The sequence below is a fragment of the Caretta caretta genome, chromosome 5 (assembly GCF_965140235.1).
Source record: "Caretta caretta isolate rCarCar2 chromosome 5, rCarCar1.hap1, whole genome shotgun sequence".
Classification (NCBI taxonomy): domain Eukaryota; kingdom Metazoa; phylum Chordata; order Testudines; family Cheloniidae; genus Caretta; species Caretta caretta.
In genome coordinates, this window is record NC_134210.1 from 96,990,018 (window position 1) to 97,016,208 (window position 26,191).

At 40.0% G+C, this 26,191-nt stretch overlaps 1 protein-coding gene and 1 long non-coding RNA gene across 2 annotated transcripts; one reads left to right on the forward strand and one right to left on the reverse strand.

Moving 5' to 3' along the window:
* Positions 1-294: 294 nt before the first annotated feature.
* Positions 295-8,357, reverse strand: LOC142072191 (uncharacterized). The gene is made up of 2 exons (XR_012668583.1): positions 7,894-8,357; positions 295-2,095 (listed from the first exon to the last, which is right to left on the reverse strand). It is a non-coding gene; the product is annotated as an uncharacterized LOC142072191 (long non-coding RNA).
* An 81-nt stretch (positions 8,358-8,438) lies between these two features.
* On the forward strand, positions 8,439-25,386 carry RFK (riboflavin kinase). The gene is made up of 4 exons (XM_075128724.1): positions 8,439-8,722; positions 14,897-15,048; positions 17,905-18,007; positions 21,796-25,386. Exons 1-4 carry the CDS (start codon positions 8,641-8,643, stop codon positions 21,924-21,926), a joined length of 468 nt encoding a protein of 155 aa, XP_074984825.1. The 5' UTR covers positions 8,439-8,640; the 3' UTR covers positions 21,927-25,386.
* The last annotated feature ends 805 nt before the right edge of the window (positions 25,387-26,191 follow it).

Genomic DNA, 26,191 nt, shown 5'->3' on the forward strand with positions numbered 1-26,191 from the left:
TGCCACACCTGACCCTCTGGGGGGCAGGCTCAGGGCATCCTGGATCCGCCCACTCTGGTGTCCAGAGGGGCTTGTCTCTCTCTTGTGGGGCGGAGACCCACACCACCTCACTACACTTACATAGTTTAAAATATCAACCAAATGTTGTCATTATATACTCAGTGTTACAAGCTAACTTTGTTCATAGCAAACTTAGTAATGTATTAACACAATTGCAATAATTAAACAAAAAGAAACACTGTGTTCTTGTGGAGTGAGTGAAAGTGATGGGGGGGGGAACAGAAACAAATGATCTTGAACATCTCACTGTTTTTTTTATTGATGAGTTTAATAATAGTGACTTACAAGAGAACTGGTACAAGACAAAAGAACTTTATTTCCTAACCCCAATCATCTATGTATCAGAGTTCCCAGCAAAGGAGGGGTCTGTTTCTACTGACATGACTCATTACTATTACAACACCCATACCATACAAAATACCATATAAAATAGAATGAAGACTGCCCAGGAGTCTTATATAAAGTGTTACATAGTTAATGTCTTGTCAGAGTGTAAATCTGTCAGCTGTGTACATGTACATGTCAAGGTTTTCCTGTTGAAAATACCTGAGACTAACAAGTCGAGAAAGCACATAGATGCACACCGTTTGTCATTGCAGAATTGGGTAGGTGCATTATAATTGGGAGTTTCCCCTATGAAGGGTTAGGGATTGGCAATGCCAGACAGGAGACAAGATAAGATATGAATGGGGTATGGATGCGGTGACTCATTGTGGCAAGCTCTATGATCCTGTCTTACAAGTAGACTTGGCATTGTCTAAAATTTCATAAAAAATGAAGAAATGTTCACTTGGACACTGAAATCCATGGAGCTGCACTAGTATAAAACTGGAGTCACACAGTGCTGATTCAGGCTTCTGACTTTTTCAGAGGACATCACTTTACTAATACAAGCTCTCTGAAATCTAATCATGAAATACTGACAAAAAAGGCTAGTGTCCTCAAGTGACTGAGCAGACAAAATTAATTTTCCATCAGAAATGTTTTACAACAAAGAACATTCTATAACCTAAATACAGCTGAACAACTGTGGCACGTTGTCTTGTCTTCAGCCCCATCTGTCTCCTCTGAAATAGTTGATTACCTTTAATATACGTCTCCACACTGAGACAAATCAGGTGTAACAACATTCCTGTACTATCTGAGTTAGAGGAGCTCTGCATGTGGCTGTATTATGTAAGCCAAGCTGGAGTATCATTTCTCTCAAGGAAATTAAAAATAAAAGACCTCCTCTTATTTTTCCAGATACTGGGACACAATTTCAGAAGAAATATTTTCAAGGTATCGGTCCTGATATTAAAAGCCATTAATGGCTCGGGTCCTTGCTGAATCTCTGTATCTAAGCTACCAAGATAGTTGCACTCTGGAAAATGCACATCACAAAGCACAGGTAAAAGCAAAAGAGAATCCGCGATCAGGCATTCTTGATCCTGCGGGTCTCGCTATAGAACAAATATCCAATGCAACTAATTCAGTCTAGCCACCCGTAGGAAATGCTGCATGATCTTCCTATTTGCTAACACCTTTCTGACGATAACCAAAAGAGACAACAGTGTTCCTACCTCAAATTAAACCCCCCAAGGAAAGGGAAAACAGAAGACTCCATGAAGTCCACCTTGGCCTTCATTCTGCTAATACAGGGGCATAGACAACTTTTAATTCTTTTGGGGGGGACGGGGACTAGAGTTTAAAAAAAGCCACTGAATATCACTTTTAAGGAGAAATGTTGTACCATAACTAAATTTATTCACTTCTAATAAAGTGAGATGAGCTTCAGTTCAAAATACAGCATGGCTTTTATTTATTAACACAATCCCTAAGTGGGTGCTAAAGCCTTCCAGACTTAGTTGTCTACGTCCACATAACCTATGTCTAGATACCTCCCACAATATTGTGATGATTACCACTACAAAACTCTAAATTAGATCTACTTTTTGGGATCCTTGCAGTCTGCCCACTGTGGCAGGGTACATGGAGAAAAAGATGGAGTTCCAGTTCTGATATGCTGATAGTCTGAAACAGGCTTGCCCACAACCTGTAGAGCAAAAAGTATGCAATGAAATTTGGTGAATAATTCTGAAGAACAAATAAATAAGGGAGAATCAAGCTGTTCATTAGAAAATATTTGCTGTGAATTCTTCACCCAATTCTAGTAGTCTTACTTTGAGGAGTAACTGACTTGTAATAAAGATACTAATGAGGGGGAGTTGTTTTTCTAGTCGTATATTTTTCATTTGTACAAAGATAAACATAACTTTCAGGTACTAAATCAGAAAATTGTATGTGCAAAGTTTGAGGGCTTGGTGTAAGGTGGAGAAGGAGCCTCAAATTTTGTATAAGCCTCCATAAAAACTAGGAATATCCTTGACCATGGCTCCTTTTACTAGCTGTAGAACCACAAAATGAGACATTAGTTAGTGCTCAATCCTTTCTAGAATTAAAAAATATGCAGTTCTTAAAAACAAATCTTTCCTTCTACCCTAAAGTAACTTTCAAGTGCTAATCAGAACCCTTGTGCCCAAAGCCAGATGTCAGAAGAGATTGCTCACCACGGTGGATACTAGAGGAATACTACAATTTTATTCTGAAAGAATTTATTTGTCCACAAAAAATCTGAAGACTGTTTCTTTAAAACAGGAACATCTAGGTATGCAATTCCCTTACACACTATAACAAGATGGGTTATTTAATATCAGGGAGCTGGAGAAACACTTTAGGCCATAGAAACTAACCATTGGCCTATATATTCCCATTAAAAATCAACTTTATTGAACTAAATTGAATATTGGAACCCTTAGTTTAATAGGTCAAATCCAACAGTCCTCTGCGCTGTCACTTGTCAGGCAAAACTCCCTTTGGAGTCAGTATGGGCATTGATGGGAACACTGAGCCTTGGGATGGCTCTGGGGGATTAGATTGTTGCTTTGGTGGGTGTGCATGAAAACTCTGTAGGCATGGGGGAGGCAGTTACACCTTGTGTAAAATTAATATGGCTAATATAATGTATGGAAGTTAAACTATACGGAAGGAATGTGCATTTTCCCAGGACGTGTGCAGTGTATATTGGAGAAGGAGTGAAAGAAATGCAAATAAAACATCGTACTTAATTAAAATCCTAATAGGGCTCCAAAAGGAGCCACAATAGGTTGTGCTTTCTTTTTCAGATCTCTGTGTGTTTTGGAGCAGGAGATGAAAGTAATCAGAACTCTGGTGGAAGTAAAATGCTTCCCTTTTAAGACAGTGTCTGAGCTGCTAACAGCTTTGGATCCAGAAGCAAGCTAGTAAGCCTCTGTGTGTAAATGCAAATTACCTAGCTGATGGGCACAAAGGAGCTGCAAATAACGAATACATCTGGTCAGCAAACAAGCTACTAGAAGACTCATATTATGGCCCTCCAGGAAAGGGAGGTGAAAAAAAACAAGTCAAGCCTGAAAATAAGAGGGACAGGTTAACCTTAAGGGGGGTGGGTGGGTGGGGGAGATGGGAACAGGGAATGGGGGTAAGAAAATTGGAATCATGTTTTGCTAAAGGGGGAAATGGGAACAGGGAATGGGAGTAAGGAAGTTGGAATCATGTTTGGCTAAGGGTAGGAATGGGAACAGGGACACAGGTGTAAGGCTCTGTGGTGTAAGAGCTGGGAAGGAGGATACTAAGGAAGGAAACTGGAATCATGCTTGCTGGAAGTTCACCCCAATAAACATCGAATTGTTTGCACCTTTGGACTTCGGGTATTGTTGCTCTCTGTTCCTGCGAGAAGGACCAGGGAAGTAAGTGGGTGAAGGAATAAGCCCCCAACAGGCATTTTGCCTTATTAAAGGCAGAGAATGGGCGCTGGGATTTTTGTCAGTATTTCCAAACTACTACCACTAGAAAACATCTCTCCTTGGCTTTCTGTGATGCATCTAATATGTGTCAATATGCTGCACTCATGCTGCTATGTCTAGGTTGATTAACTGCTTTCTTTGCCTTCCCCCCTGGCTGACACCCAGCACCACAATGCTGTACTTTGTTTAACTGGACTTAAGTAAACGAATGTTTCAGTAAATCAGTCTAGGTTACCCAGGCTGAAGGAATGAATGCAAGTAATGTTAGTCATCAAGAAAAAGGAGAATAATGAAAGGAAGATATAAAGACAGAGGAAAAAGAAGGGGAGAGCAAGAAAGACGAAGAAGTAAAAGTAGGTTAAGTATAAATTTTGTACCTGACCCCGGAAGGTACCGATATCCTCAGCTTCCATGAGTTCATCACATTCAGCAGTTGGCAGGACTGGATGTGATACACTCTCTCTAGTAGACAGGTCCCTAATCATTGAGTTTTGAAGACTGATTACCAGCACCGTGGTTTACACTCATATCTCAGCACAGGTAATGTGTTCATATGTTGGATCATATTAAAGAAGTTCTGTATTAAAAATCACAAATGAGTTTGATTCCCCATAGTTTAAATTCCAGGGTATTACTCATTAAGAGGTCTCTTGGTTTTTGGTACTGTTTCTCTCCCTCTGTGCGTGAAACTTGCAAGCTGCTAATTGCGTTAGTACATTCTAAGACAGAGTCTGTTCTCAAAGCAATTCACACAGAGAGAGACTCAAAGCAATACTCTGTAACAACAGAAACAGCACCCAGAGACTGCCCGCCCTTTTGTTGTGTTAACAATTGTGATTAAAACAGAGATAGAGGATGTATGTGGATGGATGCTTGGTGTGGATAATAACTGAATGATCAGAGAGGTGCCAGCCTAAGAATCCAGTGTCCATCTGCTGAAGAAGGCATTAAGTGGAAATAACCAGAGGACCCCTGGAGGGCAGACTGGAATCCACCCACCAGCCTCAAGAATGGGAGAACCAAAGAACAAGATAACATCTAGCAGCACGGAGCCGTCAGGAATGTCCTATCTGCTGATTGATTCAGCAACAGCATGATGAAGCAATTCCCATAGACTGGCATAGGAAGAAATTCCTATACAAATGGACTCTAGAAAGTGAGAACTTTGGGGTCTGATTCTGCAAACCAACTTCCAGGAGCATCAGACAAGGCCCTGCTCCCTCCTCATGTCCAGGCCACCTGGCCAATGGCTTGGCACGAGCAACTCTAAGGCTGGTAACTATGATAACAACCTTGCAGAACCTGTGTGTGTGTGTTTGTATGAATGAATGTGTGAATAAATATGAGATTGAATGGAATGTTATAGCTATAACTAACTGCTTACTAGGATTCTTTCTGTATTTACAATAAATGTGGTATTTTGCCTTTTTCCCATTAATAAGATCCTGCTGGTTTCTATTTTATTGGTATAACACATAGTGGTCTTCAAAAAAGCCATGCAACTTAACTTAAACTTGTACTGGTAAATATGGCAATTGTTGGATCTAGAAAATTGTATGCAATGGAACCCGAACCCTAACATTTTCAGCAAATGACATTTCTGAGTATAAAAACTAGTGTCCTGCAATGAGATCCTAAAAGCTACTTGGCAAGTATATTTCTGAAACAAAAAAAAAAAGGTAGGTTTGGATTATCTGTCATCTAGTTAAGCCTGAAAATGTATGTTTATCAATTAGGGAATTGTTTTTAAAAATACACATGCACTTATGTATTCACTTATTTTGTGCCTCTATATAGAATACAGCATTTGAGCTTAGTCACTGTAGTTGCGTGCATAACTGACTATTTTTAAAACCCTATTTATAAAGCTGTTTTTGAATTTCCTACACTTCATTTTACCAAGGGATAGTTTATTTTGAATTCATTTGAAAAATGTTCTTTTCTTCAGATTCTTAGTATTGTATTTTTATGACAGGTTTCAGAGTAGCAGCCGTGTTAGTCTGTATTCTCAAAAAGAAAAGGAGTACTTGTGGCACCTTAGAGACTAACCAATTTATTTGAGCATAAGCTTTCGTGAGCTATAGCTCACTTCATTGGATGAAGTTTAAGAGATAATCAGAACCACCAGTGACAAATACACAACTTTAAAAGGGCCAAACTGTGGCCCCAATTCAGCAAAGCACTGAAACACGTGCTTACTTTTAATCAAGTTAGTAGTGCCATTGTCTTCAATAGGATTACAGATATGCTGAAAATTAAGCATGTGCTTAAGTGCTTTGATTAAATCCTTTTAGTACATTTTTTTTGGAGCCTGATAGTTATTAATGTTTAGAACACTTGGATGAAGAACGACTGTACTAAACAACTTAGCTATGAAAAATAAACACAGCTGGCAGCCTACTGAACACTTTCCACTTTAGGACTGTTTTCAGTTGATTTAGAGCTTTGCCATCTTGAAAAATTGGAGAATGAAGTTTCCCATGCTGGGTGTCTGCCTCACACTGAATTTTTTGGAAAGGCACAACAAAAATAGTTCAGCCATTTCAGAGAACAAGGTTAAGGAGAAATAGGTTGTGTTGACCATATTAAAGTGTGTGTGTGTGGTGGTGGGGGGTAAGGCTACACAGCCTGTTTCTGAGCACCAACTTCCCATCTCCACTTATCCCCCTCTCCACTACCCCCTACATCCCTTCCCTCCCAGGAAGCATGTCTAATGTTTTCCTTCTCAAATAGTTTCATTATTCCCTCCTCCCCCCAAAAAATAAAACTGCCAGCCATGACTCCTTTGTGGGGCTTTTGATTAATATATAGTTAGGTGTAAGTTAATTGAAAGGTGAGCTCACAGAGCCTTCATGAGCCACACAGAATTTCAAAATAATCTAACTGTTCAGATACAAGAGTCAAGCTTTACAGAACAGAAAATAGTAGTGAGGGAAACCTCTACTCACTTTTCTGTATTGGAGAATGTGCAGTGTAAAAAAATGTAATTTTTCTTTATGCTCAATTGGGTCCCCTAAAGATTTAGTAGGGGCCATACACTACCTTGGGCAAAACTTGTCAGACTGAGACCACTTTGACCCATAGCTCATCAATAGTTTGATCTCTAGTGCTGTGCAATGTTCCCAACTAGAAACTCTTTTTAAAAATGGCTATGAGGGAAGAGGGTTACACCTGGCACAAATAACTCCAAATTTGGGTCAGTAACCCTACTCTGCTGGGGCACACCAACTTTTAAAGAAATCCAACCATGCTTGTCACTTTGCCTACTCAGGAAGGTTGATCTTTAAACAAATGCCAAGATCTAACTTTAACTACAGTGCTGCTGCTGTACCACTATAATGAGAGCCTCTCTGCCCTGGCGCGGTTTTCTTTTAATAAGTCACTCTTCTTCCGAGTGTTTTTCTGACATCTGAAATGAATTCATTTTAATACATGTCCCCACATCTACATACACCATCAGTTTGAGACCCTTGGGTATAAATGAACAAAAACGTATACAAGCTGAGAATGTCATGAAGAGATGATCTAGCTATAAGCTTCTAAATGTAAATTAGGAAGCAAAAATGCTCCTGTAGTTAAAGCACAAGATTGATAGCAGATTGTAATACTTTTGCTACAAACTCTGGGTGACCATAGGCAAATCACAATCTTGATATACTTGGTTTTCCCCTCTGTGAATAATCCTACCCATCCTAATAAACACTCAATTCAATAATACTAATAAATAAAAGAAATAATAGTTTTGGGTTAAAAGATGGGTCTGGGAGGTAGAATATGTGAGTTTTCTTCCCAGTTTTGCCACTGACTTGCTGTGTGACTTTAGCCTTAGATATAGCCACTCTGTTTTCCAGTTTACACTTCTGAATATTGTAGACAACGATATAGCCTTGTTTCACAGAGGTGGTGTGAATGCATCTAGCCTAGAGACCGTTACATGAGGCCTGGGAAGTGCGAAGTACCATAGCAAACTGGCCTCTGTGTGCGTGTACCAGACGCAAGCGCTACTGGCCTGGGATTTTGGAGCTGGAGAATCTGGATTCGGGCTGGAGCAGCTGGTTCAAAATGCTGAGTGAAGTGTCCGGCGGGGCACTGGTGTAATTATCCCCCTTCCCATCCAAGCCTCTTCGGCGCCGCTGCGCTGCCGGGGGAGTCAGCTGAACGCTTCCAGGGAGAAGGGCAGGCGCGGGGACAGCGGCCAGAGGGAAAGAGTCCCTAGGCGCAGCCTGCTCAGGGTAGCGGCGGCCAGAGGAGAGTAGAAGCCGACAAGGGCTCCGGGGCTAGCCCAGGGCCCCTCCCCCAGGCGCCGCGCCAGGGCAGAGAGGCTCCAGGCTGGCGCGAGGCCCATTCCCTCCTTGCTGATACCGAGGCAGAGGGGACCCGGCGCTCTCACCTGGGGGGAGGAGGGGAGGATGCGTGCGGGCTAATGAGTCTGCGCGGCGTCCCTCCCACACGCGGCTGGGCCAGTCCATTCACCGGGGAGAAGCGAATCCGGAAGATTCCACAGCGGAGAAACTGGAACCTTCCAGTAGGTCGCGGCTCGTGTCCGCCCCTCCCCACCGGCGTCTGAGAATTCATTCAAAGCCGGCGAGTCGACGCGCCAGCAGCCCTCCTCGCGCTACGAAAGAGCGGCAGCGCTCAGGAGGCGCGCGCGCACACGCGGGAACCGCTGCTGGTGGCCGTTGGGGCCGGTTCTCGTGCTAGCCGTCCTCGCCCCCATCGACCCTTCGCTGGCGGCCGGTCTGTTTCTGCCGCGGCCATGAGGCACCTGCCCTATTTTTGCCGTGGGGAGGTGGTGAGGGGCTTCGGCAGAGGCTCCAAGGAGCTGGGCATCCCCACCGGTAAGTGCGGGTGTTAGGGGATTCGTCTCGAGCTGTGACACCCCCCCCCCCTTACCTGCGGGGCATGGGGGCGCCGAGGCTCCGGTGGGGGGGGGGGACCCGTGTGCGACCGCTGTGGAGGGGGAGTAACCCTGACGTCAGTGACCCGCCCCATTCTGAGGTTACTGGTGTCGCAACACCGGCTTGTCGGCCACCGTCGCTACTTGCCCTGTGAGCGGCCGGAAGCGAATCGCTTCTCTCGGCGCGTGCGCCGGACAGCGCTGAGCGGGGCTGGGCTGGCATCACTGTTGGCGCAAGGCCCCGGTGATGGCGCTGCACGCGGCGCGGGAGCCAGGCAGTTCGCTTGAGGTCTGGGGGCCTCCCTGCGTGGGTGGGCAAATGCAGCGCCAAGCGGGAGCAGCGCAGAAATGGCCGTGCTTGAAAATACCCCACCCCGTCACCAACCTCGCTTTAGCAGCCGGCGAAGGTGTATCCAGGAACTGCCTAGCGTCGAGACCGCTTATGCTGTCAAAAAGTGCATTTGCTGATTTAGCTTATACTGATACTGTGCGCTAAATAAGCTCTTGCAGCAGAAGAGTTTTTATACTGATATGCCTGCGGCTATTCTAGGGCTTCTGCTGGTATAGAAATGGTGCAAAAAAAATTCCACCCCTACCTGACATTGACTATCCTGTCAAAAGCTGTAGTGTTGGCTTGGCTTGAGTAACGCAAGAATTCACTACAACACCACTTTATCTGAACCTGTGTTGAACACTGTCCTTGTTTATGTTTAGAGTCCTTGTTTAGCGTGAACTAAGGCAGCCTGTCTGCAGTCTACCACAGGGAAATCTTGTAACTATTTCCCACAGTCACTAACACTGGTTAGCTCCACTTGCGTCAGGAACGTTGGGAGAGCTGGCATAGACATGCCACCAGTTTTTAATTTCCATGTTGATTAAATGTGCCTTAAACAGAATTAGATAATATTACTTCCAATGCTGATCACAAATAGTGTCTGTGGATACTAAGAATCTTGTGTTGTGAATACTGGAGAAACTGAACCAGTCTTGGCAGCAGTGGAAAGTTCTGCAAAATTTCCTTTATGTAGGCAAGGTCAAGCATGCTTTCTGTAATATGATGAAAAGGGATTATCTTCTTAACGTTAGCAATTAAACTGTTCTGAGTATCACTTCAAGGGCATTCTTTTTTAACCATTTTTTTGGCAACAGGCTAGTTTCCTAGAGTTGATAAGGATTTGCCATAGAAGATCTGTGATTCACTCAGGAGTTTAGCTTTATTTGTTTCCATGATCCCTATTACCATGCCAGCTTAATGCTATGATTAGGTACCAGCACAAATTGGTGACAGGCTTGCATCCAAAATGCCCCCTTTTAAAATGTCAAATTAGTAGAAATTTCTGTGTATATCTTGCTTTTTTAAAAGTGTCCTAGTTGCAGGATTTGTGGCATGGAAGGAAGGTGTTTTCTATAGAGATTGGGATGAGTGTATGTGTGTAGGTAAGGAGGAGTTGCAAAATAGCTTGCTCAGAAAGCTGGGATGATATCATGGTGCTATTTGATTTAAATGAAACTGGGATTTCACCCCTAGCTTCCCCTCACTTTGACTCTGATACAGAAAATTCCTGGGGGCGGGGAAAGTTTCTACCTAAACAAGGGCTCCTCATGTGTTCTTATTCCTATCCTCCTTCCCCCCCGCCCCCCCCCCCCCCCAAAAAAAACCCCCACATACACTCAAATGTATAGTGAGGGATAAAAGTTCTATTTCTTCAACTTGGAAGATGCTTTTCTTTTCTGGTTAACCTTTATTTATCACAAAAAAGGGAGTTAACTTCCCAGTAACAAGCTAATGGAAGTAGCTTGTCAAGAAGAAAAAATGTATTGTGTTGTGAAAGCAAAACTGTAGAATTGGAGAAATGCAACACTATTATCTATGTCACTATGTACGGGTAAAAGGAAGCTGACTAATCTCTTTATTGTAGAAACATAAGGCAGAGCACTGGGCAAGGCCTCCTCATTTGTAACACTTAGATGAGTTGGAGTTTTACAGTTAATCAGTGATCGTTTGTCTGATTTAGCCATGGTCTGCACTTAAAATTTAGATCAAACTACTATGTTGCTCAGGGGTGTGAAAAATTCACACCCTGAATGCCGCAGTTAAGCTGACCTAACCCCGGGGTAGAATTCTTCCATCAACGTAGCTACAGCTGCTTGTGGTCTTGGGTTTCTTACTTCATTGATGGAGTTTTTCCACTGTAGGAAACATCTACACTATACTCACACAGCTGCAGCTGTGCTGGTGTTGCGCCCATAGTGTAGACATGCCCTTAGTTTCTGGGTCTCTGTACCATTGCCGTGCTTTAGGGCTGGTAAGATCTTTCCTGTATTGGGGGAAAAGAGGTCATTCTTTTTTTGTAACATAAAACCAGGAAGTCCTTTAAGCTAAACACCATAAACATTTTTATTTCATTTGGTGACTTTTATTGGTCTTGAAAGAATGCTTTATGCATTCCTAAACTTACTAAAAGGCTATCCCAGTGTGCAGCTTAGTGCTGGTCCTGTACAAACAAACAAACAATACTTGCATGTTTTGAAAATGTTAAATTGATGTTTTGGTCTCAATCAGTAACTAAAAAATTTGCATCACAGAAATCAGTCAAGTTCGTTTAGCCAAGAATAACAACTTTGTGCTTTTACCGTGTCACTCCTAAAGCACAGACTTAGGACATAATGCTAAAAATACCAGAAGCAGTTTCACAGAAGCATTCTGGTAAATGTTTCAGGCTGTCTCTTTAAAATATTAAGCTGCACACTGAATATCCTGTCAGGTTAAAATCATTCAGTGTACTAATTTGTGACGTTTACCTTGAACAAATGGAGTGAAATACACAATGGAAATAGAAATTAACTATGAACAAAAATTATTCTAACTAGTTTCATATTCTGGTTATCAGATTAGCAAAATACTGAAATTTAAGCAGCCATTTGCATTTCAGTTACGTATAGTGAGGATAGGCATTTTTCAAGCTTCCTTAAAAAGCTGTCATTATATCTTAGGCCTTGTCTACGCTACAGGGGAAATCTGATCTAAGCTATGCAATTTGAGTTACGTGAATAGTCAGCACACGTTGCACTGGTTTAACTGGACTGATTTAATTTAAACAAATCAACTCAGGACGAGCCCTGAGTAATATTTTTGTGACAATAAAGTACGGAATAAATTAGTTACACTTGATCTTGATTTCTATCCAAATCTCCCACTGATATCAGGGAATGTAGTGAAGGAAGTCTTTGAAGTCCTGAATTCATATCCCAGACCAGATAATAATTAAACACAAAATTTGAACTTCTTTAATGGCACGTCTACACTGCAGATTTCCCTGTGTGGTATTTGCCCAAATCCTCTCTCATCCACACTCCAAGCCTTTAGATGTGTCTGGAGTTGGCTTACTCCACTGGGGTATGGGTCAGATCACATGTTGACCTGTGACCTGCCTACTTTGCAGTGTGAAGGTAGCAAAGGCACTGGTACCTGACTTTGAGTCTAGGTAGTCCTCCCCTACCATTCTCACAATTCTCTATAGCTGTATATTCTGGCCCTTCTACTTACTCATTTCCTACTTTCCCTCTATGTATGAGAAGCTACTGGCAGTTCACATTGCTGTACTATGATATTAATCCTCAGTTTACACATGTGCTGCTCCAGTTTTTGCAAAGCTCAGACTAGCTATGCCAAATAGCATAGAAGATGGCTTACCTCCAACATGCCACTAGCTGGCCAGAGGAGCACAGTGAGGTTCTAGTTAACTTCTGGTGTGTACACTGGTGTGTACACTCAGGACCATCATTTTAGCAGGAGCTCCAGAAATATCCACTGTTAAGATTATGTTGAGTCTGGCAGAAGTGAGTGTCTGCCAGACTGGTGTCCAGTGTAGGGAGCATATCAGGCACCTGAAGCAGCTGTATTTGCAAGGGCAAAGATGGAAACAGCAGATAGGCAATGCGCCCTCTGCATCTAAATACTCCTTCTATGAGGAGTTGGACTAGGCACTTGCTACTGAAGAGCCCACTCTTTCCTAGGACATCCTTCTGAATCTAGATGGTCTTATTATCAGACTGAAGGAAGGGATGCAGGGACAGCAGCGAATGGGGCCACGATGGATACCAGGAACAGACCACAGAACTGAAAGCCCCAGTTCAGCTCACTCGGCCAGATTGGCTGTTGAACATCCTGGATCCATATTCCAAGAACTTATTTGGGGATGGACATGTGGGACAGCCTGGAGAAGGAGATGTGTAGGGCCAGATTTTGGATCTGTAACATTGTAAGTGCTGTCTGCCATATTTGTTGTCACGGGATAATTTTTGTTCTAAGAGGGAAGGATTTCTGGGTTATGTCCAATAAAACTATCACTGTGGAGGATGGTGTATGCAATGGAGTGTGGTTAGCTTTGGCCGAAGGCTGAAACCAAGCCATCTTCTAGACAATGTCCTCTTCCTCCTCATGGACCTGTCTCTCTTTGATTAACGAAGGCCTGCAAAATCAGGGAGCAGTACTCTTTGCAGATGACATTTTTTCTTACTTTTTATGGCAAGCAAAGTACGGGCACAGGTGTGCCATCGATGGCTGCAGTGCAGTTTGGGAACAACATTATCTGAAAGCACGCTGTTTATTTCAGGCACACTTCTAATGTCCACTGCTCACTGGTAAATTACAATGTTAATTAACTCACAAATCTCTACTACTACAAATCCGACAGGTGACTTGCCAACACTGAACTGCTTTGCAATGACCGTTAGCAGTGGGGGGTAGAAAGCTTCCCAAGGACTATTGCAACCTGCTTCTGTTGGTAAGGACTCCCTCAATTGAGTGATCTGGTGCTGGAGGGTTGGGACAACCTCAGAATTCCATGGAGGTCTGTTTCTGGAGCCTCTGCAGGTCATCACAGGTCTCCAAGACAATGTGATCTCATCACACTGTGCTAGTTCTTTTGCACCAGAAGTGCTGGTCTACGCATGGGGAATCTGCAGCAATTGCAGCATTCATCATGTCTGTCCACTCTGCGATGAATGAATTGGCTTAATAGTCCTGCCACAGTCTGCATCTCAGAAAGTGATTCCAAAAGGCCATCCAGCAACTCACCAAATGTCCACTGCATAAATAACTCTCCTGCAAACAGGAGTAGCTCATCTAATGAATCCATGGCTTGTCCCCCGGTTCAAGTGGACAGAGGTGAGGAGTGTGTAGAGGAGGAAGTGCCTCAGCTAACATGGCAGGCTAAAATACTTCTGCACAGGAGTTTAGGAAGGAGATGAGTTCTCCCACCGTATACCACAAGCCAATTTCTAGAGCGGTTCCACTTGGTGAGGTGCTAAGAACCCTGGGATATACCCCCAGAATCCCAAGCACCAAACAGAGGTTGCTGCTTTACCAGTGTGGAAGTGGTGTATATTGGGTATGGCTTATGTGAAGCTGTGCGACGGTGACTGAGTCAGACTTGAGTAACGCACCACCACACACTGTAACACTCAGCCTAAATGAGTGTTGACACCTCTTTATTAAGAGATCTTCAGGGATGGAAAAGTTGGAGAGAATAGGAGGCTTGTTTGTAGAGGTCAGAGTATTCCTTTAAAATAACTTGGTGATTTGTTTTACAAGTGCAGTCTTAAGCTGTTTCTTGGTCTTATAACATCTGAGTTTTTTTTAACTAATCATTTTGAAAGGCAGTATACACTCAAGCCACTGATAGGTACCTGTGGTCTTAATTTTACTTTAATGATTTGTGTGTGTGTGTGTGTTTGCGTCTTTTAACGTAGCTTTACAGTTTGGCTTCTGTTTGTAATGCAGATGGGACTATGGCCAGGTTCCCTGATTGTGCTAAAGCATTTAATTCAGCCTGGTTGGTTGGTGTATGTAAGGTCATTTCTACACAATAACTTGGAACTATGTTTTACATAGATCTGCTAACTCTGTGGTATCTTGGATATCTCACAAAGCCAGTGTGCTAATTGGCTATGAAGCTGTTTTTTCCTATTGCTTATTCTTGTATTAAGTGGAGCATTGTGTCATTTAATATCAAATGATATGAGTGGAGTTTAGTTTTTAGTATATTTTAAGCTGTTTACTGTACTATGGAGCACTTGATTTATATAATATACACTTTTTTCGATTTTGCAGCTAACTTCTCTGAGCAAGTCGTCGAAAGCTTTCCATCAGATATTTCTACTGGTATATACTATGGATGGGCCTGTGTTGGAAATGGAGATGTGCATAAAATGGTTTTGAGTATAGGTTGGAACCCATACTACAAGAATGTAAAGAAATCAGTGGTAAGAATTCTGCTTTATGTGGTATTTTGGCTATAATAAACTAACTAGACTACTGGCTTGAGTAAGAGGAGCAGGAGTTGCTCCATAAACTGAATGAATGGCATTTAGATATTGCATTTCCAGTCATAAAAGTGGCACTTGTCTTATATTTACATACTGAGAGGAGAGTCTCTTAGTAGACAGATTTCAAAGTAGCAGCCGTGTTAGTCTGTATTCGCAAAAAGAAAAGGAGTACTTGTGGCACCTTAGAGACTAACCAATTTATCTGAGCATAAGCTTTCGTGAGCTACAGCTCACTTCATTGGATGCATTCAGTGGATGCATCCGATGAAGTGAGCTGTAGCTCATGAAAGCTTATGCTCAGATAAATTGGTTAGTCTCTAAGGTGCCACAAGTACTCTTTTTCTTTTTAGTAAACAGTCCATGCAGCCATAGAAGAATAAGACATGTTCCTGTTTACCTCTTGCATCATCAATTAAATTGATAAATTCTGATGCTGCCAGTTAAAATAAATGTAAGCTTAAATAGTAAATTGAGCACATTGATTATAAAAGACATGGAAATAGGATAAATGAGTAAGAGCCTAATGATATCTGTTAATTTTCAGAGTATAACTGCACTTCAAAATAAAAGAAAAATTAGTATGGCTTAATAGATTTTTCTACGTAATTGGTATTCTTCCAGTATGTTCTCTGATCAGTAATTGAATCCATATTATGTTATATTATGGCCTCTTATGCAGAATCAGTATAATAAACTAAAAATGAATTCAAATATTATCAAGAACAGAAAGTCTCATGCCCGCTAATTATACCATCATCTGTGTAGGATTTTTTTTCTCTTGGGTCCTGGCTTCTTAGCCTGAACCAGCGAAACTAGTTACATTTTAGGCATTCTGAAATCACAGGCAGTTAGGCATGAGCCCCTGTTCTAAGTTTTATTCCAGCTGCTACTCTTTCATTTCTCTCTAGAATCTTCATTCAGTTCCCAAATGTGCAAGAAGCAAAAGCATCCCTAAAATCTGCTTCTCAAATAACACACGATTTCTTCAGAATTCAAGAAACTATTTCAAAGATGGAAATAATATAAAGCTAGATGGCAGTTTACTACGTTAGAATCCTGAAACCTGATATGAAATGGGTGGGTAGTCGGAATTCTGACAATGATGGTAAAAAATCAAAACATAAGTAATTTTCCTATTCTTAAAAATTTCATAAATGTAGGATTCCTGCTCTTGAAGAGCAAAACACCTTAAGAAATTTCTCACACTAACCAGTTAAAAAAAAAACAAACAACCTTCAAGCAGCAGTAAGAACAGTGGTATTTTAAAAGCTTTTGCAGTAAAACAGTAGAGCCCTATAGTACACTTGCAGGAGTATGCAGAGGGTAGGAGTAACTTGAAATAAAACCATATTTGGTAAGCAAAGACAAATACAATTGTTGAGTACATTTGTTGCTAGTATACCTAGCTTCACCTGCTAAAACACTGTAGCTGCTGCAGTTTGTGAAAGTTCAAACTCTTACCCATAATATTCTTCTAAATTAACTTTAATAGGAATGGAAATTTGTGCAGAATGTCTGTGACCCAGTAATTTCAGTTTTGTCTCTTTTGATTTACATGTACATGAAGGTACTCGAGGAGCTTATGGGTCATTTGTATCTGGCATGTCTTATGATGATGCTTAGCTATACATTTCCTTTAATTAGATTTTGGACAATGGATTTAAAGTGTGTTGATGAAATGCCGATTAGGACCACTTTCAGTGACATAACTAAATGAGGATTTTGCTTGAGAAATGAAGTGCTTTGTTCAAATTGTCATGCTTGTTAGCTATTTCAGCTAGGTCCTCATTTAGTTGCATGTGCTTCTTTGATTCAAGAAACATTAAGTTCAGTCATAGGTACTAACGGTATCATGAGGTACTCTATACATTTAAGATTTCAGAGTGATAGCCCTGTTAGTCTGTATCAGCAAAAACAACGCAGAGTCCTTGTGGCACCTGAGAGACTAACAAATTTATTTTGGCATAAGCTTTCGTGGACTAAAAGCCACTCCTCTGCCATGTACATTGGCCAAACTGGACAGTCTCTACGTAAAAGAATAAATGGACACAAAATGAGACATCAAGAATTATAACATTCAAAAACCAGTAGGAGAACGCTTCAGTTTCCCTGGACACTCAATAACAGACTTAAAAGTGGCAATTCTTCAACAGAAAACCTTCAAAAACAGACTCCAGTGAGAAACTGCAGAACTGGAATTAATTCGCAACCTGGACACCATCAAATTAGGCCTGAATAAAGACTAGATGGGTCACTACAAAAAGGAATTTCCCTCTGTTTTGACTGTTTGAAATGGGCCACCTTAACTGCATTGGCTTCATTAGCACCACAAAAGTGATTTCCCTTCCCTTGGTATTCACCCCTTCTTCTCAACTGTTGAGAATAAGCCACTTTCACCTTAATTGAATTGGCTTGTTAGCACTGATCCCCCGCTTGGTAAGACAACTCCCATCTTTTCATGTGCTGTGTTTTTATGCCTGCCTGCTGTATTTTCCACTCCATGTAGATGTACTGTAGTTCTTTGGACATAGTAGCATGAAATTAATGGTTGAGACTCTTGTCATGCTTACTGAAGCTTCAAAGATGCTCAGTTTACTTTAACAGTTTTCTGTCATGTTTCTTAAACATGCATAATAAATGTTAAATTAAGTTACTGAACTTTATTAAGATGTGGGGCAGGGATAAAACAGGTTTTTTTTCCTGTTTTGTAGTTGGTAATAGTAACTTGGGCTAATTTTCTTGAGAAACAGAGAAAACAAAAATAACTATCCGATTTTTTTTCTTTTTCTTTAGGAAACGCACATCATCCACACATTCAAAGAAGACTTTTATGGTGAAATTCTTAGTATAGTCATTATTGGGTACATAAGACCAGAAAAAAACTTTGATTCCTTAGGTAAGTATCAAGGCTTCCCTAAAAGTTTTGTTTTGTTTTTGAAGATTTTTAGCCTGACCTTGATGATTTATGCAGTTCACTGCCACCAGAGATTTGCCTTCCTCCTGTGTTCTGTTTCACTTTTGATAATTAAGTAAATCTGCTTTTGGAAGTGGATCATTTAAACCATAAATATGGTCTTCGCTTGCTATGATAGGTTGAATGCAACAAAGAGGGCTTTACTTTTCTGATATTAAAAAAAGAATTAAGGAATATTGAGAAATACAGAAAACAGATATACTTGCAAGCTGTGTCATCTTGCACATCTGTTTCCTGGCTGAATTATTCTTTTTTGGTGATGCATGGTGATGTCACTCCCAGAACCTTGAAGTATCTCTGAATCTGAGCTGTTGAAGAACAGCTCCTTCACAAAATCTAAACTGATTATTCAAAAGTGGTAGTCCTAACAGAATCCTCATTCTTTGGTCTGGCTCTTCCAATACAGAACTTGCCATGGAACCTCCTATGTTATGGGAGTTGCAAATCTGATATATCAGCAGGTGGTAGATTCCAACCCTTTGTGCGATTGATTCTTGTGACAAATGGAGAGGCTTCACATTTTAGTTTTACTCCTCTTCAGAATACAGTGGAGATAATGGTGATATCTCACTTTGGTGTCATTTCAGCAGGGGCTTTTTACTATTTGTTCCTCCTGTTATCATTGCTGCACAGTACCCGAGGGAGAAGTCTTGGAAGTAATTATTCGCAACACCCATTAGATGTGTCTTGTGCCAGATTGTGCATAATCTGGACAGGTTTACACATAGTAGGGTTTGTCTTCATGAGCCAGAAGTTATGGGGTTGATACAGAAATGATGGGGTGATATTCTGTTGGTTTTTTAGTCCCTTCTGGCCTGGAAAACTGTTTCTTTTAGTGCAGAAATCCTTAGATGCTCCTAGTTTTGGTAATGACAATAATGCAGCACTGCTCCCAGATGTACATGGTTTTCAGATTAAGGGTTTACATGTACCAACAAAATTAAATTTTAAAAATGACAGAGGAAAGGATATTTTTATTCAGTTTCTTTTAACACACATTTGACTCCAATGCTCAGCAAAGAGAAGTAAAGATCTTTGTTAAAGATACATATTCTCATCTATTCAGTTAAGAGCTGAGACAGTTCTGACCCAATTTTATTGGATCCTCCAAAGAAACTTCGAGGAAAAACCCTGGAAAAACAAGATTTTATTGTAAGATTTTTTTTTAAAAAAAAGGGAAGAAAAGCATCTTCATGTAGTCCTTTTTCATTATAATGAAGCAAAAAAAGGCACACCTTGTAAGAAGGAGAGAGTGGTATCTGTAACATGCATCCAAATACTTGAAGTTTTAATTCGTGTTCTTGTTAGGGAAAGTTGTAATCTCTCTGCTCCAGTGTACGTTAAGGGTGACTGGGTGCCTGGCTGGCTGGCTAGCTAGTCTTTGGCATTCACTTTCTTCTGACAATGTAACTGTTAATGTTTGCTCAACATCTGCCTCTTGAGATTTCTACCTGAAGTTGAACTCTCATGTGATGGTATCCGTCTTTCAACTTCCTCCAACCTCTGTTGATGCTCCATCCTGATTGATCAGAGAACTGATGCATTTGGAGCACTTTTGTTCAAAATGAAGCAGGGTGCACAGTACAGAGATTGTTTTTCCGTACTCCAGCGTAACCAGTCACCTGTGTAGGTCTCACCATTTGGAAGAGTTTTTGTCAGCAAAAAGTAGGGAAAGCACGATTATCAGCATCTCGTGGAATGTTACTTGGAATTTCAAAACAACTAATTTGAAGAAAAGATGGCATTTGGGTAGCATTGCTCTTGACAATAATTCCAATGTCAGTCCGTGTCAAACCTGTAGTACTCATGAATTGCTCTTTCTGCGTAAGATCTACATCTTCCTGTTGATGTTGGGTTTCTTAATCGTACACAGGATCTTCTGCTGCATCTGTTACTGTTGGCACATCTCCTTGACTATTGTCCTCATGATCCAGTATTGGCATTGAAATGTCACCTGTTGCAGTTGCGGAGTTTTCATTATCTGTAGCATTGTTTGTTGGGTAAGGTGTGTTTTCCAGTAGTTTGAGAAATGAAGTTATTGGCTTTGAGCTCTTAGCTGCTGCTTCACTCGGTTGTTTTCGCCGTCTCTTGCTCGCACCACTTTCAGATTTCCTCTTAATAGTGATCTATCTGGTCAATATGTAGCCTATCCACACTTGAAATATTTTGCTGTAAATAAGTAGCTTATCTACACTTGAAATCTTCTACTGTAAACATGTACACAAATGCTGAAAAGACTTAAAATGAAGGAATACTACTTAAGAACACAAAATGAAACAGTCAGACAGGTTATTATCCTTATCACTGAATCAAAACTCAAGCACGCAGATATAATGTAACAGGCTGAGCTGAAGACAAAGGGATGATATATATAGTGGATACAGACAGAGAGATAATGTCCAAAAATTTCAAACGTGAATCCTCTCAAAACTCAATGTACAAGATTGTCCTCGCAAATTTTCACCTGGAATCTGGGCCTGTAGACTACGAAAGCCTGTGATGATGGTCAAGCTAGGGCTCAACCAACCAGTCACCTCTTTAAGCTACCATATGAAGATAATAATGAGGAATTCTCACACATAAATAATTCCTTAGTCAACTAGATGTAAAACTATAAAGACACTAAAATGTAACAATTCTCTACCTTTCAACACGCACTTGATCCAGCACCAGCCACTAGTAGTGGTTTGTTTATATAATCAGCTGATCTGAGAGGACACGTTCATCACTGTCTAATCGTGTGCTATCAGAACTGATATAAAATGTTCATAAATATTAATGAAAATATAACTCTTATGTGACAAAATCTATATCAGTTAACAAAAAAATTGTCTTACCATATCACATCTCTTATTTGCTTAAATTTGCAGCACTACGGTGAAAGAGTATCACATTTTGGTCCGATAGGGATGCGCATAAAAACAAGTTGCAAAACTTATCAAATGCCAAAAAATTAACTGTCTAAATTTTTGAGATCCCCTTTGAACTTGAGGCCCAGGCCAAATGGCCCCCCTGCCGCACCCCTTCCCCCCCCCCATTGGCCCTGAATCTTACATCTACAGTAAGACATAGTTTTTAAAAGAATCTAGTATAAAGAATTCAAACACTTCTAATGAAATATGTAGTAAGTCTACACTTTTCTTTTTCAATTTAGAAAGAGTAGGTTTAAAATTCTAAGTAAGAAATTAATGATTACCACTAGAGCTGGTTGGAAAAACTTAGGTGGGACCATTTTTCATTTGAGAATGCATTTCCACTGAAAATGAAACATTTTATGAAACCGTTCATTTTGTGGAAGTTTTATTTGAGGAAAAACTGGGAGAAGGGAGAATTCCAATCATGTTGATAACATCCTGTTTCAACATTTTTTGTTTGAACTTTCCCAGTTTTTTTTCTATTGTACATTAGAATAAAATAGTCAAAATCAAAATGTTTTGAGCTGAAATGGAACTTTTTGGGAACTCTCTCATGGGCAATTCTGAAAATTTTGGTTTTTCTGAATAGTAACAAAACCAAATCTCAAAATACTTTGTGATATGGGATTTCCATCCTCTGCGCAGCTCTAAAAAAAACATTATCTCTGAACCTGAACTGTTTACTGATAGCAATCTGTTTTTTCTGGGTCATATGCACTCTCTCTCAATATTGTGTGGTTTAGTATTTGGTCTGAATTTTTTAAAAAATATAAAATGTAAACTTTCCTTTTGCAGATGCACTTATTTCAGCAATTCAAGATGACGTTGAAGAGGCGAATAGAAAACTAGACTTACCAGAACACCTGAAACTCAAAGAAGACAACTTCTTCCACATGCCAGAAAGCAAACTAGTAAATGGCCATTAAACAAGGTCATTTGTACACTTATTTTTACTGTACTCTTGTCTTTGGTCTGCTCTCATTAGTATTCAGCTGTTGTATCTGGTTAGTTAAGTGAAATCTGTGTGTGAACAAAACACTGTAAAACAGATGTGTTAGCCTTCTTTGTTTGAACTAATGTATTATTAAATCTGTCATGCAAGGGAGTAGAAAGTAATGTTAAATTCTCCTTAAAAATCAACATTGTGATTCAGCATGTTAAATTGTTCACAGGTCTGATCATATGAAACTCAAAACCAAAGTTACTAGTGTCTTTTTGTCTATTAATGGTGTGTACATATTGGCTACAGACAAAAGACTTTGTGATGAGATTAGAGTGGACAGTCATTACTGCTTTCCAATTGTTTTTACATTTTCCTTATATCTGGACTTCAGCCACTAATTTACAAAATACCAATAGTGATCATGCTACAGGTTTGTCTGTGATGTGGAAAATATCTGTAGCAAGAATAGCATACTGTAGAGATTATATTTTTGATATATTTTAGTAGGCATATATTACACTTGAAACTGGCATTAATTGAAATTATTTATTATTTTATTTGAAGAGATTATCACTAGAGTAAAATAATTGCACTGTCTTCCATTTTAGTGACATCCTCCCTATTTTAAGCATTGCCTGAATCCTAAAATGGATGCTTCTGTTTATTTTAAAAAATACATATAAATCCCATCGTGCCAAATTGTGAGTTGGCTGATTTCATTTTAGAATAACAGCTCACTAAATTTAAAGTAATTTAAAGACGCTAGATCTAGGTTACTAAATTAAATTTGTGTAACTCTGATATTGCAAAGCAGATTGAAAACCGTCCTTAGTGCAAGAGATCTTCAAATGATGTGGAGCCACTGTAGCGAGACCTGTGCCCAGGCCTGTGCCCTTGTAGCCGCCTAGGATGGGAAAGGGGACCAGAGCAACTGAGCGTTGGCTATTGACAGCAGCTGCAATGGTACTTTAGGGGCTGTTGCAGCTGGACATAACCAAGAGCAACACTGAGGCTGTTCTTTAGATTATGTTGTGGACAAAACCCACCCCAGTTGACCTGAGGACTGGGAAGTTAAGCCATTTTTATGTTTTACCCTTTCCTTGGGTCCTGCACCAAATGCAGCTTGTGTGGTGCCAATGATTAAGCACACTATAAAACCAAAGCCGCTTTTGGGACACTATGTGAAGAGGATAAATTCAAAATACAAACATTTCAGTAAAAAGTAAATAATTATGGTTTCTCTTGCCATACAAGACATAAACATGCATACAAATGCCATATTATCTAAACTGTGGTTGTACTCCAAGCAGATTCTATAAAAATGGGGCTTCATATTTCTAGTCTGATTCCAGATCAAATCTGCTTCTTTTACAAATATGTGATTTTGTCCCTTCTAACTACTAGCCATGCAAATTCATTCTGAAGTCTCAACCTGGGGGTTTTGCATTCCTGATCCTGGGCTGCTCCTTGGGCCTAGAATGATGCTTCACGTAAGTTAGTGTGAGGGCCTGTAATATACAGCTGTACCAAGGACTGCCCTGTGCACTGCAGTGTTGTCCAGAATCTCTGCAGTGCTGTGTTACAGTGGGTTATAGCACACAGCACTGCAGAGATTCCGGACAACACTGCAGTGCTGTGTGCTGTAACCCCTGCTTTGACACACCCCATCCCCAGCATGCCTTTTATTTCAGGGTTCTCAGAAGTCAGACTTAGAGCTGTCTTCCTCAGTTCCTGTGCTGGGAATCCTTACTTCTCTGAATACGGGCTTCTAGGTTCCCTTTGTGCTTCTCTGGCTCTGGCTCTCTCACGCAGTGTAAAGAGACCAGAGCAGTTGTGAGGATCTTGCCATGAGAATGAAATTGAATTCTTTGATTTGCATATCACCAATTAGAGATCTTGCAACTGGAACTTAACAGTCCTGTTGATATGAAAGAGGAAAGAATCTAAATCAGTTGAGGAGGGAGGTGTGGTACATAACCACTTTTCAGAGTAAATAGTACTTGAGCTGGTCCTTGTTATCTTTTCAGAGAGCACACTGAAAATTCTTGACATAACTGCTGTCTGGAATTTTCCAAAGAAGTTTCAGAATTTCTCATTTGCCTTCTGTTCAAAGTTGGGAGAAATCACATGCAGTAGAAAATACTGTTTAAAAAGAATGGTTAATGTGAATGGCATTTTACTATAAGACTCAGTGTAAGCTGTCTTTTTACACTCTGCACAACAATTCAGACTTGTAAGTTGGAAGGAAGGGTATCTGTTAGGGATACATTTTAATTCAAATGAAGGAGTGAAGGGAGGATTTTCTTCTTGCATGAAGATGTCCAGTTAATTCTGATATTTCACATTCCCCCTTTCTTTCCTGGGGGAACAAAATAGCAGTTATATATACTATTAAGGAAAAGGTGTCGTATTGAAAAGTAAATCTGTTAGTTTAGGGTTTTAAAACTAAACAATTGTAAACTTTTTGCTAATGATTTCATGTGTCAGTTGAGGAATTGTTTACCATTTTAGGAAACAAAGGTGCCTTAAAACATTTGAGTACAATTGTTCATAACTGGTAACGAACACTAATGTCCAAGAATCATTTCACAATGTATAACCATTGCACTGAGCAGAGAGAACTTGAACTGCTAATTATATAAAACAACTGGAAGTGAGACTGATTTATATAGAGTAGTGTCTTGAGGTTGGTTTTTGAGAGCATAAATGTGTCTCAAAGTATCTCTCTGCCTTTGTGTTTTGTTATGTACTGGCTGGATATCAGTTATTTAAGTTTGATACAACTTAGTACAACAGAAGCTTTATGAACAGTTATATTTTTGTACTATATACTAATATAAAAGTACAAACCTTGTATTTGCTTATTCTACTGTTACAACATCTAAGCTAACTTTTAAAAAAGGAACTGTAGCTGGGTAACAGTTATATTCCTGTTTGTCTCATGTTTTCAGGTGAAAAGTCTTGCTTGGTATAAATAATTTTTACATATTGGTTGGCATGTTCTGAAAACATTGTCAACTGTTCACTATTTATGCTGCTTGTTTACTTGCCTTTCTTTCAGCTTCTACAATGAAAACTTTGTTCAGTGGTTTTCACTTTCAATTTCCCAGTGCTGCAATAGTTGGGTTACAAACATTGCAAGGGAAATGGCTTTTTAAAAATGTTTTAGAATTTTAAAAGAACCGTCAAAATACTTTCTCACAGTTTACATTTTGGGCCAAATATGAGTTAGTGTCTTTCTGAAATCTACTGCTGTCTTTGAATAAACTTTGGTCTAGTGTAGGGACCAGTCAATATACGTTTTGTTTTTTTCTTCAAAAGGGAAAAAAAAGAACGAACAGTAGCTTTTAGGTAGGATAAAATTGGTATTGTTAGCTTAGTGCAAAATGTGTACATTTTTAGCACATGTTGAAAACTTTGAATAAAGTGCAATAACTGCTTGATTCTTTCTGCCTGATTTAAGATAGTAACTAACAATTGCTTATGTAGTTAATGTTCAACATTGAGAACCACTGGTGACTAGTAATTTCTAGTGTGTTTGTGTGTGTGTGTGTTACATATATAAAATCAACTTGTTAAAGTTGGGTTTTGTATTACTTCAGTTGACTCCTTTGCAGATAGCAGACCACTCTTTCTTGTCATGAAAGTGCCCTACCTATTTTTTGTGTTGAGGGCAATGAGATTGTACAAAAGGAAGAAAAATCCTGTTCACACTGCTTAGAAGTGAGGTTGTACATATGGCGATTGGTACAGCTACCATGCTAACTGCAGACCCATGTGCTTTGGAATCTTGCACCAAAGGTTTATTAAAATTCCAGGCTGTTTTCTAAGAGTCCCTGCAGACTCCACAACAACATGTAAAGTCACCTTTTATTAGCAAGTCTTCCTACTACAGTATTTGGCAAATTATATATCTTCACTTTCTACCCATCCCTATCATCATAAATTCTTGGGACTAGGTTTTATTTATTCACAGAATTTCTGTTGTCTAGGATTTATTGCCATGTTGTGTAACTAACACTGTACTCACCTGAAGCTAATATTACTTCCTGGATAGTATTTCCACAAGAACAGATTATATTTAATGAAAACCTAGTAAAAATTCACTTGGTCAAATCTTACCCTTTTTCACATTGATGTAAATCAAAATTGATGTTTGCTGTTTCTTTTTTATATGGATGACAACAATGTCTCTTTCACTAGTGAAAACTGAACAAGTGATAGCTTAATTACAATTTTTTTCTCCAG